The 19555-nt window shown below is 41.0% G+C and overlaps 1 protein-coding gene across 3 annotated transcripts; it reads left to right on the plus strand.

Moving 5' to 3' along the window:
* Positions 1–6128: 6128 nt before the first annotated feature.
* On the plus strand, positions 6129–19277 carry aak1a (AP2 associated kinase 1a). Of its 3 annotated transcripts, XM_079558717.1 has the most exons (20): positions 6131–6269; positions 6691–6904; positions 8384–8502; positions 8806–8914; positions 8995–9137; positions 9206–9327; positions 9407–9488; positions 9581–9713; positions 9784–9887; positions 10019–10098; positions 10173–10318; positions 10401–10561; positions 11232–11413; positions 11635–11828; positions 11909–11977; positions 13517–13621; positions 13715–13810; positions 14711–14833; positions 14947–15036; positions 17805–19277. In XM_079558717.1, the coding sequence occupies exons 2-20, from the start codon at positions 6742–6744 to the stop codon at positions 18596–18598; spliced, it is 3015 nt and encodes a 1004-aa protein (XP_079414843.1). In that variant the 5' UTR covers positions 6131–6269; positions 6691–6741; the 3' UTR covers positions 18599–19277. The 3 variants fall into 3 exon arrangements, with proteins under 3 accessions (XP_079414844.1, XP_079414843.1, XP_079414845.1); XM_079558719.1 differs by lacking the exon at positions 17805–19277 and adding an exon at positions 15517–17692 and having other exon boundaries at positions 6132–6904; XM_079558718.1 differs by lacking the exons at positions 13517–13621; positions 13715–13810; positions 14711–14833; positions 14947–15036 and having other exon boundaries at positions 6129–6904.
* Positions 19278–19555: the final 278 nt, after the last annotated feature.

The following is a 19555-nucleotide window of genomic DNA, read 5'->3' on the forward strand; positions in this document are numbered from 1 at the left end:
AAACTTTCTAGCATTTTGCCAGATTTTCAAGTATTTGGTATTTTCTTTCTTGTCGATTTTAGTTCGCACTAGATACCGTGGACAGATGTGATACCAAAGCTCCGTGTGAAAAAGTATTAGGCTTCTGAAATGACTGTTTCTCAAGCCTGCCTTTGTTATTTGGCAATTCTTTTGTGTGTTGTAGTGAGTCTGCACGAGGCATTCTGCCCAAACTCATACTTCATTAATCTTTGCCAGCCTGGAATATCTGCAAACACAGATCCTCGGAAATAGAAAGTCCTCCAAATTATCACCACTTACTCAGCTCATCTGCCATAGTGATTTATAGCCCACTGTGGGGAAGGAAAACACACAGTATTGCTGCCATGGCCTAGCCTGATGACATGTGTTGACTTGGAGAGGAAATAACTCCATCCCTCTATCAAACAGTAGTTAATAGAGGGAGACAATAATTTATTGAGCAGGACCAAGACTGATACCAAATGCTCCCTGTTATTGTGCACGTCCACAGTAAAGCTTTCTTCCATATTTCCCTTAAATCCCTCTTATCTGTCACATCGATGAAAATTGCTTAACAATATGGTGGTGATATTTTTTCAAGATTTAGGGACTCATAAGAAACCAGCTTTGACGCATTAGGTGCATACAATAAGATGTGATACTGGTATAGTTGATGCCAGAGGGATTCGTGGAAATGGCATCCTCATAAACTCACCACAGTTGCCCGTCGGGATCCGTGCTGTCCACAAAGTCAAAATCTTAGCGTTTTTACAACAATTACAGTCAGCATTTCAGTTCTGCTGTTATGAGACAGTGACAGGTACGTTAGTGCACCACTGCTTTAGTTCATCTGGATTTGGCCAGGAGAGGCCTGTTGTTTTGGAGCCAAAGATGTCAGACTCAGGAAACAGTGCTGATGCATATGGCCACCCTTTAATGCCTGCTTCAATTCACACCATCCATCTCATTTTACACGGACGGCTCATTCGTCTTGTGTTTGTCGAGCTTTTCTTCAGCCAAGCAGAAAAACTCTGACGAAATCCGAACTTGGGGATTCTCTGATCTGCACGTACGCAATGGGCGCTCACACTGATCACAGGCCTAATAATGTTTTTGATAGTATTTATTTACCGCTAACTTTGTAGCTAGTGCAATCGACTTACTTAGAACATGCCAAGTTTTTGACAGACATTTTCTGATTTACAGTCAAAGCCACTAATGCGGTAGTATCATGCATTTAGTCGCACTGGGCAGCGCAATTTGTTGCTATTAAATTTAAACGGTCATTTTAACACTTTGAATTAGCAAATCGCAAAGGCTGCAATTATTTTCCTAAAACTAACAAACATCTGTTTCCATCTGTATAAAACATGCAAAAATCTCCTTTATCCCCTGTATATCAATGCAGTCCCTGCGGCCTCTAACACTGAACTGGTTTTAATTGCTTTTTTAATACACTGTTTGCATCTTTTTTGGTGCCCAGTTCATGTTTGTGCATGATCGTTGGTTGTGTGTGGACTTTATGTTATATTTTAGCGCTTTACAGATGAAGTTTGATTGAAATTTAGTTTGATTTATAATTTGTAATTCACATGAAATGCCGTGAAACTTGGCTGAACGTGTCATTGTGAGAGTTTATTCAGTGAGACGTTTATGACAGCTCATTTTCTAAAGCTGCCATGTTATGAGGATAACGTGGAGCCTGTTGCTGCCGTGCTTCCAAAGCAGCAACAACGTTGTGAGAGTGGCTCAGCTCAGGCCTCGAGGGAGCCCAGAGGAAAGTGCAGCGCCACAACTGCTCATTACTACAAAGGTACACACTTTTTCTGTTCATGTAAAGAATGTTTGTGGGGAGCCAGGAGGTTGGATGAGATGGTAAAGGATCTGTTTCATATGTCCTGAGAGGCAGCAGTATTTTGATCTAAAGAGTCTCTCTTTGGAGCTTACTTATAAGGTGTTTTTTTTTTTTTTTTTTTATCTTTATTTTTTTTAACTTCAGTGTCCTTGGGCAAGACACTTCATCAACCTCGCCTCCAGTGTCTGCGTACAGTGGGTGTATGAATGAGAGAGTGAATGGGTGACTGGTTCCTTGCTATAAAGTGATTTGGGTTTTATGAAGGTAGAAAAGCACCATATAAGTTGAGTCCATTTATCATTTGAAATAAAAGCTCCCACACACTGTCTCACTCTCCTTTATGGCTTTTCTTGCTGCAACATTCCTATCATGCATTTTTCCTGTAAATTTATCTCACTCCCTGTGTTTACGAACATGCACACACAAAAAAAGAGCAGAAATGTCCTGTGAAATGCCCACAGTTTGCAAGCAGCACTCCGCCCTGTCAGGAGTCCCAGGGCTCAGGAAGTTTAGACTCATCTCTTCATCCTGACTCTTCCGGCTGATCTCTACCGATTGCTGATAGCTGGGTGGGCCCATGTCCGAATCATGCATACGAGGCTTTAAAGGAAATCAATTCTGCAGTGAAGACGAGGATAAACCTGTTGATTTTACAATAAAAGAAAAAAACTTTACAGCAGAATCGTCGATGTCAATCAGATTGTCATTTTGTACAGTAGATTATTTATGTTCATACCCTACAAAAATACTTGTTATCTAAAGGCTGACAAAACACATGGGAGAATTGATTTGATTTTTACAGCATGTTGTTAGCTGCTGCCACAAGTTCCATCAGATATCTTGATTTGCCAGGCTCTTTGTCACCAGAGCTGTCATCGCCTGTGAGCTGGTCAGTGCACACCTGCTGCCTCGCCACCACTCTATAATCCCCTGTGTTTGACAAGAACTGATCCTTAATGTAGACCTGTGAGGATAAGCACGTCAGCAGGCTGCAGTCAATACCAATGAGCTTTAGACCATGCGAGTTTCATCGGAATCACTGAGCTTGACATTTATGAAAGCTTTGGTAACAGGCTTGGAAAATGACAGAGAAACTGTTTTTGCTTTTGAGATAACTGAGAATAATTTCTTCTTATTAGATGTAATGAATGGAAATGTTGTCTTGGTTTAATTACAGGAAAACATCTCTGAGTCATTTTCAAACATTGATGCACAGTTGCAAGACAAATAAAGTAAGCGCTTCAGAGGGTCCAGGAGTGAAAGGTAAAAAACATGTGCTGTTCAAAGACACAATACAATTACTGCGAGTAATTAACTATGTTAAGTTTTAAATTTTTCAAATGTTCACATGTAAATTAAACCATCCCAGAGCTTTACAAAAGAGTATTTAACACATTTGCACTGCAAGAGCCGCTAAAAATGCTTATGTTGGCTAGAGATTAGGCGTGCAGGAAACGTATATAAGTGGCCAAATTTAAAATGCAAAACGGAAACTCTGCTCTCAATTTTCTGCTCTGTTACTTTCTGTGTTTTCCTCTTCATGAATGTATTTTGAGCAAAAAAAAGGTTAAAGAGCGTGGAAAATCAAATAAGAAGAGACAGACTTACAGCTTGTTAAAATGTAGATTACAAGTTATTGTTTATTTTCTTAATGCATGGACTTTTTGCCAGTAAAATGACATAAGGCATTTTAACGTATACTGCACCTAAAGGTCTGTGCCAACAGAGATATCAGGACCGCAGCTTGTCCACCATTACATTATTTAATTGTATAGTTGTTTGTTGTATTGAAGTGTTTAATCTTGAAGTGCTACACTTTTGTGTTTGAGCAAAATCTGTGGAAAGGTTTACGCCTGTGGCAAATGATTGCAATAATTAAGACATGATCCTGTCCATTGCTGAGTGGAGAGGAGAGTTTTCTTAGGTACAGCATGTGATGAATGGCTTTCTTAAACACAGAAGAGATCCAGATGTGTTCTATGTTTGGATGCAAAGGGCACCCCCTAGATTGTAACAGCTTAAAGGGCATGATTAACCACTGCTACACAGCAACCTCCCTGAGCAGAATCCAGTATCATAATAATAATCCACCAAATCTCAAAGTGCTACAAGTGGACAACAGAATTAAACAATACAATATACAATAATAGCACAACATATATTTTAAAAAATAAAAAAATATACAAGCATTAGCTGTTAAAATAAGCTTGTGTAGAAAACTGGACCATCACAGTGGCACACACCCCAGAAAGAGTCTCACTTACCATTAATTAGGAACTCAAAAACTCTCTTGAAAATGCACAGGAGCAGCAGATCACAGCGCATCATGTGACGCGTGTACAGTGTTTGTATGAAGTGTGGCATAAAATGTTTTTATTTTATTTATTTTATTTTAAGAGAAAAAAAAAAAGGTCAATGTTAAAAGTTCTTTCTTATAATGTTGTGCAATATGGAGCTACAATTCAATGACTGAGTATGATGTAGTCCCTTGACATTTGTAACTGTATTCTAAACACTCTGAAATGAAAGCGTAGCTTTCCCAGAATACAGTTACTCAAAATTAGTATACTAAATACGTATTCTAAATACATGTATTTAGTTACTCCCCAAAACTGTACACACCTACTGGCTAAAGAAACTCAATGCACTCCATGAGCGCTTAGCAGCACAAATGAACCAACTGCTGAGAGATGGGAATCACTCTGAATGGTTAACCGAAGGGCACCTGACCCTGAAGCAAAGGGTACAATCCCATCCAACTAGTGGCCAATGCCTCTTCACAACATGGAGGCTCATGTCCAGCATCATATCCGCTAAGATAAGGATCAATACATGAGCACAGGAAAGAAGGGACTCTGTAAAAATACCAGAGGTAAACAGCACAGTGGTGCAGTGGTTAGCGCTCGTGCCTCAGAGCTAGAAGGTCCCAGGACTGGGCCTTTCTGTGAGGAGTTTGCATTTTCTTGCTGAGGGTGTGTTTGAGAGTGTGACAACGGATGGAAATTAGCCTAAGGCTACAATCCAGCACGGCATGTATCCATGCATGTTCATTAACATGTGCTGTCCCCACCAAATAAAATTCACTTATGATAAACTCAGCAGGGTGAGAGGTGTGTAAATATTGATGGTAAAACTACGTTCTGATAGTAGGATAATTAACAATACTGGCATCAAACTAATAGCCTAGCAAAAATACAGAGATGGGGAAAGGTCATGTTAAAAAGGCCATCAAGATGAGAAATTTGTGACTGTGGAAAGATAAAGGTCACACTGTGTCATTAAGGATATCCCTGAGCTTTAATGGTTTCAACACAATGCTTTTCTTTAAATTAATCTCGCTTGTATACACATGACGTCGCTATAGTCCTGGGTAAACTTTATTTGATCTACAAATAGGCTACATGACATACCTTTGAGTATGTTTGGTAATGGCATGTGTTTGATATCAAGTTGTTGTTAGCACTTGCAGCATAAATGAATCATTCTACTCTGCTTGGGTCACACACATTGGACTGGCTTGTATTATAGGCCTATACTGAGCTGCGTGGCTTTTTGACCCTGCCTTTTATGTTACGGTATAAGGATGTTTCCGTTCTCAGGGGACTACACGAAAAATAGGAACAAAGTATAGGTTCAGTGTTAGGCATATTTAAATGAACAGGGAATGCATTGAGCATTGTCATTTAACGCATGCTAAACACATGCCAAACTCTTCAGAATATTAATTTAGGCCTATATATCAGGGAATGGACATTAATGGACATTTCAGTAAATATTTCAGTTAGCCACAAGGCTATTTTTCATCTGTAGTTCCAGGACAGATAGTCAACTTAAAATCAAGAACAATGACATTGTAAAATAGTTCTCCATTCTCCAGGTTCATATGAATCACATACACAAACTCTTCGCACTAAAACGTAGACTATGTCCTTGCCTGTCACCATAGGGACTGAAATTAGGTTGCTTTGTTAAAGCTTTGACTAACCTGAACTAACAGAGTTAGCAGACTCACTCACAGTCACTGAGGTAAGTGGCATGTGACCAAAGGCAGCCTATTATGGTTGCAGCTTCTTACAGGAATACACAGCGCCCCCTGTCGTATGCAACCTCTCATTACCAGTTCTTATTATTTTCATGTAGTGCGTTATATATTTGAAATTTTCAAATTTAGCAGATTCATATAACTAATCTATATATTGCCGCCGAATAATACAAATAAACAGCCAAAACGTGCCGATATGTGCAGGAAGTAGTTTATTTTCTCTTGACCAATCAGACAAGAGTGACATGAGCGGAGCAGAGGAGCTGGAGAGGACTGTGCTGCCTGTGCGCAGTGTTTGTAGCTACATTAGCTTGAGAACATGAAAATACGCTAAGCCCCGATGCGGACAGCGGACATCGGCACTTCCCAGAGGTTTTCTTTCTATTATTATTACAGGCTCAGGAGGATAGAGTTAAACGCTTCAGATGAAGATGTGTCGTAAGCTGCACTGGACAGTGGGAACCCACCGGACAGCTAGTTTTATCTGACAGCTGTCACCGTGTGGAGCCACTTAGCCGGTGTGCTAGGTGAGCTCACGGCTAACAAGTGTTGGGAGCTGGCTAATCCAACTGTCGCTGTGTAGTCTTTGAAGAATTGACTTCTTACGGACATCTTATGCATTATAGTCACAGTAGTATATAAAAGGATGATTTTGTGTGGGTAGTTCTGAGCGTATTCTGGAATAAAGCTAGGCAGTTAGCATTGCTTGGCTAACCACAGCTATCTGATTTCATTCAATTACCCAACACAACAGTGTTGTGAACACAAGCCTTGGTCTCTATTTCCACCATAGCCATTTAAAGTCGTAATATCCCCCGGACTAATAGGATCTAAAAGTGAAATTATGAAGAAGTTCTTTGACTCTCGCCGAGAGCTGGGCAGCTCTGGGCCCGGCTTGGGAGCCGCTGCTTGTGGAGGAGCTGGATCCGGAGGAGGAAGCAGCTTCATCGGACGAGTTTTCACCATCGGACGCTACCAAGTCACCGTCGAGGAAATTGTTGCTGAAGGTAACCCGTGTTCTTTCATTGCAGGTTTCAGTAAAAAGCCTTTATGATTTGTATGAACTCGCTGTGAGTCTGACTTGCTGGGTAAAGTTGTTTAAGAGTGACATGCATGCACCTCTGTTTTGTTCCAGCTCTGAGCTGAGGGATTTTAGTATCGTGAAGGGCCTATGCTGAGTCACAGAGGTGTCTTGTGTGCACAAGGACTGAATACTTGCTGATACATAACTTGTATTGAATTGAATATTCGTGAGGCATTTGTTGGACTGGAAGTAACATGTTTCTCATGGTCACTTGCCAGCGCAAGACTGCCATGCTCCCTGGGTAGGTAGCAATGCGTGAGCTGTTTAATAATGTATGAAACAGCTAATTAATTCATTATGCGTATAAAGGGGCAGTAGCTGTTTCACATTGGCTTCATGAAACTGTAGAGCATCTAATCTCAGTCCCTTCAGGCAGACTTGTTTTGCAGTGCATTTGATATGAATGCATTTTCCGCAAATTATTTGACTTGTCGCTGATATATGGAGTGTAACCTTCCCAGCCAAGCTACACCTGCTTATTCAGATGGTTTCAGCTCTAGTTTAAGTCAAAGCCATTTCTGGTTTCTTGTTGTGTACAGTGGATTTAATCTCATCCTGATGTCTGTCTTGACATGGGCTTTTAGACATTTTTCAGTGAACCTAACCAAGGAAAGTCATTGCATTTTATACAAGCCCTATTAACCTTTTATACCTTTTATAATTTAGATGTTGTGCGTTTCCCCTTATTTCAATGCCGGAGGAGCTTGTTCCTTTTCTTTTAAACTGCTATGAGTTACCATATAGAATTACATCATGAAACAACAACCTCCCTGGGGCATGTTTTCTGCTTCAACATCTCAAACCTCAATTTAGAGGGATTCTCTGGTTGTATGTTCAGATTTTATAGCATGATAATGTGTAGGGAGAAGGAACTAATTGTAGGAGCTGCCACTTGGCGCTTAGTGTAATGTGGACTGCTTCTAAATGTTGCCTAAGAAGAAGGCTAATCCCACTAATCAACAGGCATCTTAGATTAGACCTATGAGACAGCAAGGAGTAGGATGCAGCTTTGTGAACTATTTGCACTACACAAACACACAAGCCGTTACCTAAGGCTTCAGTTATGTTGAGCATGGCCCTGTGCCTTGTTTATAATGTGGCCGTTGTTGTTTTGTTGACACATTCATTTTCTAATTGAGGTGTAAGCAAAATTCCTACCAAAGTTGGAACGTTGAATATAGTCATTTCCTGTTTCCTATTGATTCATCGACTTTGTGTGCCCCCTCTTTTCAGCACAACCACTGCTGACTCACACTCTGCTTTGAGAGCTTCTCATTCCAATGTGACAAACAGCCCTTATTTAAATCCTCAGCTCTTATCACATGGATGAAACACTCCCTGCAGAATTCTGACTGTTGTTGTCAAAAGGTATAATTCTACCTGTGTGTTTATGATTCTTTAGGAGGATTTGCTATCGTATTTTTGGTGCGCACTCATCAGGGGGTCCGCTGTGCACTTAAACGAATGTATGTCAACAATGAGCATGACCTACAGATCTGCAAACTCGAAATACAAATTATGGTGAGTAAATTTATCATAGCTAACTAGTTATTAACAGTGTGCCTACATTTCGATCACTGCACGCTATTTCAAACCAAGACACTTTGGACCACAGCTAAATAGTGTGTTGGTACTTTGATGAATAAGAGCAAATGTTGTTTATCTTTCCAAATGAGTCTTGTACACAATGACTGGGGCCACACCCAGGTGGTACTTTGAATCATTATCACTAGATCTTTACTTCTCGACCCTTGGCTCAAAACTCTGCCTGTGTAAAAATGGTTTTGAACACAAAATAATGATGCTCCATTTGTGTTTCTGTAGAGGGACCTTGTCGGCCATAAAAACATAGTTGGGTTTCTAGACTCGAGCTTAACAGCAGTTGGAGCTGGGGACGTGTATGAAGTCTTAATCTTAATGGACTTTTGTCGAGGTAAATAAATGTCTTAAATTTCACATTAGATTTGCTGTAACAAGCATTTTTTAACAGTTTTAAGCATTTGCGCTGTTTAGGAGGGCAGGTGGTGAATCTAATGAACCAAAGGCTACAGAGCGGTTTCTCTGAAGCAGAAGTCCTACAGATCTTTTGTGACACCTGTGAAGGTGTTGCACGTTTACACCAATGCAAGACGCCGATTATCCATCGGGATCTGAAGGTAACTCACCGTAAAATGTGGGTTAAAGATTTCTCAGTTTTGCAGCTTTAACCTTTTTTCCTCACCAGGTTGAAAATATTCTTTTGCATGACCGAGGACATTACGTGCTCTGTGACTTTGGAAGTGCCACGAACCGTTTCCAGAATCCTCAAACTGAGGGAGTGGCCACGGTGGAGGAGGAAATCAAAAAGTGGGTTTTGACACAATCCTTTCATTTTCAAAATTAAATTTGCAGTAAAAGTTTGAATTGTCTTTTTTATTGTCTTTAGATATACTACTTTGTCTTATCGAGCTCCTGAGATGGTCAACCCCTATGGCGGAAAAGTCATAACGACAAAAGCAGACATTTGGGTAAATCGGCTTCTTCAACATTATATATGACAGATATTTGTGCAGCTATTTGTGTAGTTGAATAAGTAATATTGAATGTTTTCTCTGATCAGGCCATGGGCTGTTTACTGTATAAGCTCTGCTTCTTCACACTACCCTTTGGGGAGAGCTCAGTAGCTATCTGTGATGGCAGTTTTACAATCCCAGACAATTCTCGGTATTCGAATGAAATACACTGCCTCATAAGTGAGTGACCTTGATTTTGTTTATTGTCTTTATATGATTGATTATTGATATCATATATTATTTTTCTTAGGATACATGCTTGAGCCTGACTCAGACCAGAGACCTGACATCTATCAAGTGTCCTACTTTGCCTTTAAACTGGCCAGACGAGAATGTCCTGTCCCAAATGTACATGTAAGTCACTATTGGAAGGCTATTACACAACATTAGACTTTCAGGAATTTAGGCTTTATCCTACATGTAATTGAAGTGACAGTGATTGTAATCAATTCAAGTTCTAAATGGTTATAATCTCCATGTTGTAGAACTCATCTATTCCTGCAAAACTTCCTGAGCCCATCCGAGCCAGTGAAGCTTTGGCCAAAAAAAGTCAAACCAAAGCTAGGTAAGAGTAATTCCTAATGCAAGCAATTCACAAATGCTTGTTTAGCATGTGTTAAACAGTGCAGTTTCTTTTAGGATTACAGACCCTGTTCCCACACTGGAAACCTCAATTGCTCCGCGCCAGCGACCCAAGGCCGGCCAGGCTCAACCGCAGCCCATTTCAGGCATGCTTTCCATTCAGCCTGGTGCCACTCCACGCAAAAAGATCAACTCTGTACCAGGTGGGCGAGAGGGAGGTCTTGTTCCAAACAGCCAGATGTGCTGGCTGTTCTTTCATTTATTTATTGTTTTGTTTGGCTTTAGGTGCAGGTGTTTCATCTTCAGCCACTCCTGCTGTTCAGCCTCTGTCTCAGCCAGCTCAACAACCTGTTCAGTCTAACATCCAGCCTACTCCACAGCATCAGCAACTCCTCATGCAGCAACAGCAAGCCACTGCATTTCTATCTCTCCAAAGTAACCAGCAGGTAAGGGGCTCAAACTCTATTTTACAGATTTACATTTGACAGAAACATCTATAAAATTTATCCAAGCTAGGCATTTGTGACTATTTTGTTCTATTCTTGGATTTACTTGTTGTTCATGCGTAGCATTCTGTGGTACAGACAGTCCATCTTCGTAAAAGTGCTTCTCTGGCATCCACTCTGCTGCAGTCCAGAGTTAAAGTTGTGGCCCAGCAGCACCAAAAGCAGCACAATGCTTACGTTGGTGGTGCACATGAGCCTGTGCTTCAGCTCACTGCAATCCCAGAGTCAGCAGCTGTTGCTCCTGGAGCCGACGTTGAAGTTGTGGTAACATCACCCTGTGCTGTCTGCTGCTCTCTGAACAAGGATCAAAATAGGCTTATTTCATTCAAATCATTTCAAGAGTTTCCTTTCTTTCCTCTTTGGGACAGAAAGTTGGACAGATCTACGGGGAATGGCCTTTCTTTTCAGTCCTGCCATGATTTTGTGCTTTTATGCTTTTAAATGATGCACTGTGCTCTTGTGTTCCTAGTTATTTGGTAATATTCGGTTTACGGGTTACTATTCTTTGAGACATTTTCTTCTTTTACGGGGCATTACTGCTTATTTCTTTGTTGGTGGTTGTTTCAGTATATTTTTTCCCTCGCACTCAGTTTAAACTTTTGTTTTGCAGAATCGCGGCATGCACAAAGCAGGCTCTTTAACGCCTCCATCCTCACCAAAGATGGCTCCGAAAAGTGGCCACAGACGCATCCTGAGTGACGTCACCCACAGTACTATTTTTGGGGTTCCTGTGAGCAAGTCCACCCAGCTTCTTCAGGCAGCAGCAGCTGAAGCCAGCCTCAACAAGTCTAAGTGAGTACAAAGAGCCCTCAGATCTGTGGAAATGAGAGGTCTTCTTGGTTCAGAGAGGACATAATAAACACTTCATTTAAGTTCAACCCCTTTTTGGAATAAAGAAGTCTTGAATCCTAAAAGTTGATGGGTTTTGTGATCTCTTACAGATTTGTTACCACACATTAAAATTGACAACTCTTTTCCCTTACCTCTGATGTGTTTTTAAAACATTTCTGTAGATCTGCTAGCACTACCCCTTCTGGCTCGCCGTGCTCTTCCCAACAAAGTGTGTACCACCCATATGATGGCAGAACCGTTGTGGCTCACACTGCAGGCAACAGTCAGCCCAGTTGGAACCCTTTTGGGGACGATAACTTCTCGAAGCTCACCGCCGAAGAACTTCTAAATAAGGACTTTGCAAAGCTTGCGGAGTGTAAGAGCAGCCGTGTTAATAATAAATGGCTACATTTTCAGATTCAGCAATCTGACTACTATTTGTATATTTATGTGCAGCTGGGCTATCAGGGGAGAAGCTTCCCGGCTCCAGTGAAAGCATCATTTCCGGACTCAACGCATTTCCAGGTACATCATATATATTAAATTATGATGTTTTTTCTTATTACATTAACAACAATGACCAGCTCCATGTCATAATAAAATATATGTTTTCATTAGTCTATTAGTTTTTTAAGTACATTTGACCTCTCGGAGTTTATTTTTGTCATTATGTTTTTTTTATTTTTTATTATTTGGTTTGAATCCATGGGTACTAGGGATTCTGATTGTAATTTCAACCTTGTTCACTTTCCCAGAACAGTTTAAATGCAGCTCCATTATATGGTATTTTTTTAAAGTGGGAGCATGCATTTCTTATAAGGGGATACGTTTATTAGCACATTTCTCACACTTTCTCAGCACTTTCAGGAGCAGCTTTACAGTCAGGGCAATGCTAACAGCAACTAGTCTATAATATAAAAGAACACTTATAAATAGATGCACTTGTTTTTTCCCCCCATATTTCTGGGGGGTTCTTCTAGGAATAATAATCCAGAACGGTGCCTACACATTTAAAGTTTGCTGAACTGTTTTGGGAAGATAAGACTTTGATTGTGATTTTTAGAGAATATCTTGTTGGGAAGGAAATCACACAGCCGACCCTTGTAACGTGAACATAGCCGCAGCTCGATCTCATCTCATTTGCAGATCTTTGGCTGTTGCCTGGTAACCCCAGGGACAGTTTCTTCTTTGTTAATTGGATTTCCTTGTTGCTCGTGGTACTTCCTACGCAATCCCCTCTGTCAGACTGAGGAGAGAGTTAAATGGCCTGCACGTTTTAAACGGGTCTTTGGCCCACTGCTCTCTTGTAAACGTCTTGGCGTTGTGTCTGTTTAAGGCCTGGGCTGACTGGTTCAAACTGGACGTTACATAATCGGGGTGTGGAAAGCTTCTCTTAAAGGCTGTTGTGGTGTAGCGTGGATTAGCAGTACCAGATTAGTGTTTAGCTGCAAGGGAATAAGTTAACTTTCCTAGTAATGAGGAATTTGCACAAAAAACTGACCTTTTGTTTTTATTGTAAGGAGCAAAGGGTCACATCTGCTGCTCCATTTTGTGACCAACACTTTCCTCCTCTTAAGACCCCACCTTATTTTCCCTATTGTTGATTCCTGTGAGTATGAGCTGCATCAGAAAGCACTTAATTGTGAGTGACAGCATGGGACATTGTGTGTCCGCCTAGTTCAAGGGTTTGTTTACATTATAGTGTTTCCTCTTACTAATATTTCTAATCATGAATGTTATGACTCACAAGTTTAGACCATAGATTTGACTCTTTTCGTCGATATTTCCTCTGGACAAGATTAGGTCAAGCAATTGGTTTTATGTTACTAGGCCGTCCTTCTGTGAACGTGTGTGTGTGTTTTGTGGAGTAAACAAACCAGAGTTCGACTTGATGTTCTCTTTGTTTACATGTATGCAACTTACTCTTTTTTAATTCACTACCATCATCCGTTATAATGTGATATTTTTGTGACATTTGTACACAGTTAACTGAATTGGGTGTTCGACTTGCTGTTTCTCTGTCTCCTTCCTTGCTATCCTGTCCTTTCTATTTCTGTCTCGCAGAGAAACTGATCGAGGGCCTGAAGTCCCCTGAACCCTCGCTGCTGCTCCCTGACCTCTTAACCCTGACTGACCCCTTTAAAACCTCCTCAGAGAATTGCACTAATGGTATCTGATCTCACTGACTCCTCTATTGTGGCCTTTACAGCTTCAATTCCTCACAACTGTTTTTAATCAACTCGTTTTATCTATCTCGTGTAGCAAAAGCAGAGGTATGTGTGGACTCGTTGATTCCTGGTTTAGAGGCTCCACAATCAAACCAGCGGCAACCAGACTTGAGCTCCTCTGGCATTCAAGGTTAGCTGTAGTTTATAGTCACAACATGGCGCAATCAGGCTGTATGCATACCATTCTGACCACTGGCAGGAGAAGTGAACAACTCTTGTGATTGCCATTACTAAGCAAGAGGTCATTATTAGAGATGCACCGATCCAGCTTTTTTGCTGGCGATACCGATACTGAGGTTTAACCGATACCAAGAGACTTTCTTAAAAGTGGTATGCTATGAGTGAAAATTTAATTGACTCTTCTCCATTGTTTGATCAATAAAGTCATATTATAATATCATGCTACAGATCACTTGTCAATTATATCTATTGATAAACTCTTGGATAAACATTTGAAAAGGATGACTTTTCTATGCTAAATATCCTTTTGTTGTTAATATTAACAACTCACATGAAGTGATCTGATCATTACAAATATGTTAGATCAGTTATTTCTAAACAAAAATACAAACACTTGGCTTCAGCAGTGGTTATTTTATTTTATCAGGCTACTTTAGGTACACTATCATAGTTTCTGACCCAGCCTTGATTAGTTTTCGATAGCATTAGCATGCTCCAACTAGCTTTAGCATGCTTTTGCTAACCGCAGAATTTTGCACGCCAATCAAAAATACATTTGCAGCGATTGGATTCTCCATGTTCTCAGCTTTACAATAATATACAGCATGCCCATATTCACTTAGATTTAGGTGGTAAAAGTTTTGTTTTTTAAGGTGTTGAGAGCCAAGCTAGTATCGGATATTTGTAGCCGATACCCGATATTGTATTTTTTCCAGTATCGGATTGGTGCATCCCCAGTCATTTTGGTGTGCATGATTGTTTTTTGGTTTTACTAATGCATTAACTCTGACAAAGCGACTCGTATCTCAAGCTAACACTTCTCCTCATGCTGTGGTCCTTGCTGCTTCAGACCGAATCACTGGCGATGGCTCTCTTCTCGGCTGCGATCTCCTGTCTCACTCTCCTGCTCACAGAACCCAGCCCTCTGTTCACCCCTGTGTGGAGGAGCAGCAGACAAACCAAACTTCTGCTGGTAAGACCCTTATGCATTTGGGTCAAAAGAAACCACCTAAGATGCATGTTCTGTACGTCTCGCTTGATTCTCTTCTCTATTCTATCTGTTTTTCTCACCTCCTTGCCCTTCAGACTCCTCTCTCCTCTTGTCGTGCGGGCACCAAGTTAACAATGATGAATTTGACCCGATACCGGTGCTCATCTCCAAAAACACAAGTCAAGGTAAGGTTATATGAGAGCAGATGGTCTTGAGACTATCTTTTTGCTTGCACACCCAGCCGTAATACAAGTGTAGAGAGAGTAGATTTTGCTGCTAAGCTGAAAATGCCTCGTGTCACCTAAAGCCTTCACATCTCATTGTCACACTATTGGGCGTTATTCCCCTTTACGGCCAGCGCTCCACTGCCTGCAGGTGTTTGGCTTGATGTAGTTTATCCTCATGTTACAATGACTATCCCTTACTCTCCCTTGTTTTTAATGCAGCTGTGTAAAAATTATCCCTGCTCACACTCTGCTTGTTTTTTCCCCTCTTTCTGCCCCTCCTCATGCATCCATACCATTATCATCCTCATCAAACTCTTTATTTCTTCATTTAATCTTGGAATAAAAAAAAACAATAACTCTTGCTTTCACACTTCCCATTGGCTCCATCTCTATCCCTTTTGTTTCGTTTCCCCCTCTTTTCTTTCTGGCACGTTTCAGGTGGTCACTCGCGCAGCAACAGTGGCACTTCTGAGTCCGGCATCCCCAACTTGGCCCGCTCCCTTCTGCTGGTGGATCAGCTCATCGACCTGTAGAAGCGGTGCCGGGGTCACAGGGGCAGAGCATGGAGCTTAAAACAGGGCGGGGCGGGGCTAGGAAACCGGGAGCGGAGACACACGATGTAGCACCTTAAACCAGGAGGAACTGGTTAGATCAGTCTGGACAGTTCTCGATGAGCCTCCTTGGCCTCAGATCCATCTCTAGCTTCTTGATAAGCTGGCTTCATGTATCTCTGCTGACCTCACAGTAAAACCGTCATGAATTCCTGCACATATCAATGGCTTCTGCCCATACTTTGCTCATTCTTTTCTCATTCTCTCATTGAATGCACTGCCATTGTGAGTTCTCATATGCACATTTACATAAACCTTTTTTTTTATTATTATTGTTGCTTAAGGTTGAAGCTTTAGTTGAATTACTTGGGCATTTATTACAGGGCCTCAATGGTGAGGGATGTGTCTGTGGACCTACTCTATGTTGCACTTTGTTCTGAAAAGCTTTGATCACAGGCAGCTTATGCATCTGCCACAACATTGAAATCCTGTGGCAAACATTAAGAGATTTATGTATTTCCCCCCCCCCCCCCCCCCCCCAACTGATTATGTTTTAAGGTAGTGCACATACACATGCAGTATAACCACAATATAGTGACAAACTATGGTCCTTTTTTCTTTTCTAATGTGATAGAAATTATGTGATACAGCAGCAGTATGGAAATATCTACAGTACAAATGCACTGTTTTGCATGAACCTTTGTGCAGTTCTTTTGCACAGGAGACATGAAAGATACTTTGACCTTGTTCTAGATAATATTTTGTGGACTTGACCAGCTGTGGCAGAGTGGGATTTAGGTCCAGCGAAGTTCATAGGAATCATCTAAATGCTTGTATAGTGCATAAGAAATGGTCAATTGCTAGTCGTTTGTGCTAGACTGCGCTCTGGTGTAAAGAACATTAGTATTTTTATTTGGTGCTTGTCGTAATGTAGACTTACTTCATTATCATGGTCTTAAATTGTTGCTGATTGATCTAGTGTTAAGTTGACTGTTTGAAGAAAAACTATTGTGTAACATGTGCAGATGGTCAGGCTGATGAGCAAATATTTGTACAAATGCTCATGTCATACTATGGTAAATTATATTTTCAGTCTGTGTTTTGCTATAGGGGTCGGATTAAACGGTTATTATTTTAGACATTGCCTTTAGTTAACATGCACAGACTTTGTGCTACTGCTGTCCTCTGCAATGTGTTATAGAAACACACTTTTACACCCACATGTGTCATTTACAGCTGCTATACTTTTATATTAGCTTCTCTTTTATAAATACACACAGCACACATTATTTTCCCTGCATTTTATTAGTTGCATCATGCTAAAAGTCACTGTTTTATAGATTTTTCCTCTACATTACAGCATACAATTAAGTAGTGATATAGCCCATAGCCACCAAAACACTGCACATCTTTCACGGATTTAGTAACATTGCAGTGTAATGACCAATCTATGCAAAATGTTTAATTTTGTCATCATAGGTCTGTTTTACCTTTTTGCTGATCATTTTTGGTTTTTCTCCTGGTTGTGTCATTATATTGCTATCAACAGCAGATGTCAATCACTATTGAGTGTGTACTTCTATTTTTCTGAACTGAGGCTTAAAGTGAATAAAGCTCCAAGTGTGAAGTGAATTAAAGTCTCACTTAATCATTGACCATAAAGAACAGTTCCAGATAGTGCATGTGTTTGACAATGCACCAGCACTTGTAGCTTTTGTTGTTTTGATGCTGTGTGGAAAAAATAAATAAAAGTTGGGCAGTATTATTAGATACAACTTCCCAAGAGATGGCTGTAACAACTGCTTCACATTGCCGAGGTAAGCATGATGTGTGGTGATCTGTGCACACTATCTCTCACTGCTGCCACCTGTGCCGTGAACCTTCACTTTGTTTCCACTCATTACTTTTTTTTATTGTTAAACATAACCTTGATGTTGCTTTGTAGAGACTACGCTGCATCTGGATTAAAACAAATTTGTGTGTTGTTGTTTTAACTGAAGCACTGGTTAGTCTAGTTGTAGATCAAAGGCATATATGTGTTTGTTAATGTGTCGTAGTTTCGCTATTGATGCTTTGGTGTGGTGCTACAATAGAAATGTTTGCGCTGTGGTTCTCAACATTTTACATCCAGTTAACTTCGTTTTTATTCACATCATGAACGTCTTCTGCACACAGATCTCCAAGGGGACAGTAATGGATACTCCGTGCTCGTGGAGGGACAAGAGAATGAAGCTTCAGATCCTCAGATGAATGAAGGCTGTGTGCACTCCAGCGATGAGGAGGAGCAGGAGGAGTCTAAACAGGACGACAGTGGAGCTGGTGAGAGTCAAGTGTCCGCTCACGACTGCGGCGGCTCAAGGCCTCTGCTGCTAGACTCGGAGGACGAGGCAGATGAGCCTGCACACTACAGCACATTACCGTCACAGCTTCCTTCATCTTATCCCCCGCAAAACGTGGTCCAGAACCACTGTCCGCCCTCTTATAATGCCTCGTCCGAGGAGTACGTCCCAGTAGATGTGTTCTCAAGGGCCCCCTTTCAGACTACACATGAAGATGCCAGTGATGTTTTTTCCAATGCCCCATTTAGACGCCCCTCTGGTACAGCACAGCAGCAGATCGATGTCTTTGCTCAGGCGCCCTTTGGGAAAAGAAAGGAGTCAACAGGAGTGGCAATGTCTGTGCAGCCCAAGACCCAGTATCCACCTGCAGCAGCACCTACTGAACAGGGCGTCCTGGGAAATGTTGCACAGCAGCCTTTCCGTCCTCAAGCTCTATCCAAATATTCCCGCCACTTTGAGGGGACCGTCCCACCGCAGCCAGATCCAGCTCACAAAGGAGGATCCAGTGGGAGCCTACATGCAACTGTGGGCTCTGTCCCCGCTGTTCACTCGTGGACCTCAGAAAGGAGCTCTGTTGACCCTTTTGTCTCTGCACCGTTTCACCTCCGAGCCCCACAGGAAAAGCCTTGATTTGCACTGACATGTAAACGTCCAGTGAATTATGCAAAGTCAGACATCCTGCATGCCGTCACCAGCGCCGCAGCTGGACTGTAGGTCTGCATGGATCTCACGCACAACAGTGGCCCAGCACTTACAGCAACAATTTAGATTTGAATGACATATATCATTGATAAACTGCTTCATGATGATGCATCTTTTTGGTACGTTCGCAGATCATGGTTGTTGAGTATGCAAGTGTCTCTACCTCACATTTTGGTTGATTATGACAGTGAGGGTATATTTTGTTTGTTTTCCTCATTGATAATTGCTCTAATGTAGTTTCTAGGAAAAAGGATTGATGAGTAACTGCATTTTACTTTGCAAGTGTTTCACAACTTTTGTCTTTGGCCACCAAACTTGAAATTGTGTTTTAACAAAATGCTGGATTAAGCTGCACATGCAATTCCTGGATGAGAACATTTATGCAAAATGTTTGACTGTTTGACAAAGAAACTATTTTATTTTCAGTCAGCATATTCAGTTTTCATTGTGTGACTGATTAATTTCTTATTGCATTATTATATTTGCCTTCAGTCAACTGCTGCATTTAAATGTGTCATTGTAGTTGCATTTAGTGCTAAATAAGTCACCTTCTGCAGTAGACACAGATCACTAACACAGTAAATACAGTGAAAGTTCAGAAATATTTTGTTTTGTCAGACATAGCCTGTTGCACAGCAGTCCAGGCTAGAGACTGTGCAGGCTATATCTTATGTCAAATATCATGAAATGTGCCGCTCTTAATGTGGCCTTGGTTTTTGTGCTTGAAAACTGTCCTTAAAAATCGCAGAGCATCTTTTTTGTTTTTTTTGCAACCATGGCACTTTTAAGAACTTTTTAAGCAAACCTTTTTCAGTCCAAAGTCTTTCTTTGTTGCAATATACCATATGTACTTAATTTTTATGTTATGTTGTGTACAATCTTATA

The sequence above is a fragment of the Gobius niger genome (assembly GCF_951799975.1).
Source record: "Gobius niger genome assembly, chromosome: 1".
NCBI classification, from domain to species: domain Eukaryota; kingdom Metazoa; phylum Chordata; class Actinopteri; order Gobiiformes; family Gobiidae; genus Gobius; species Gobius niger.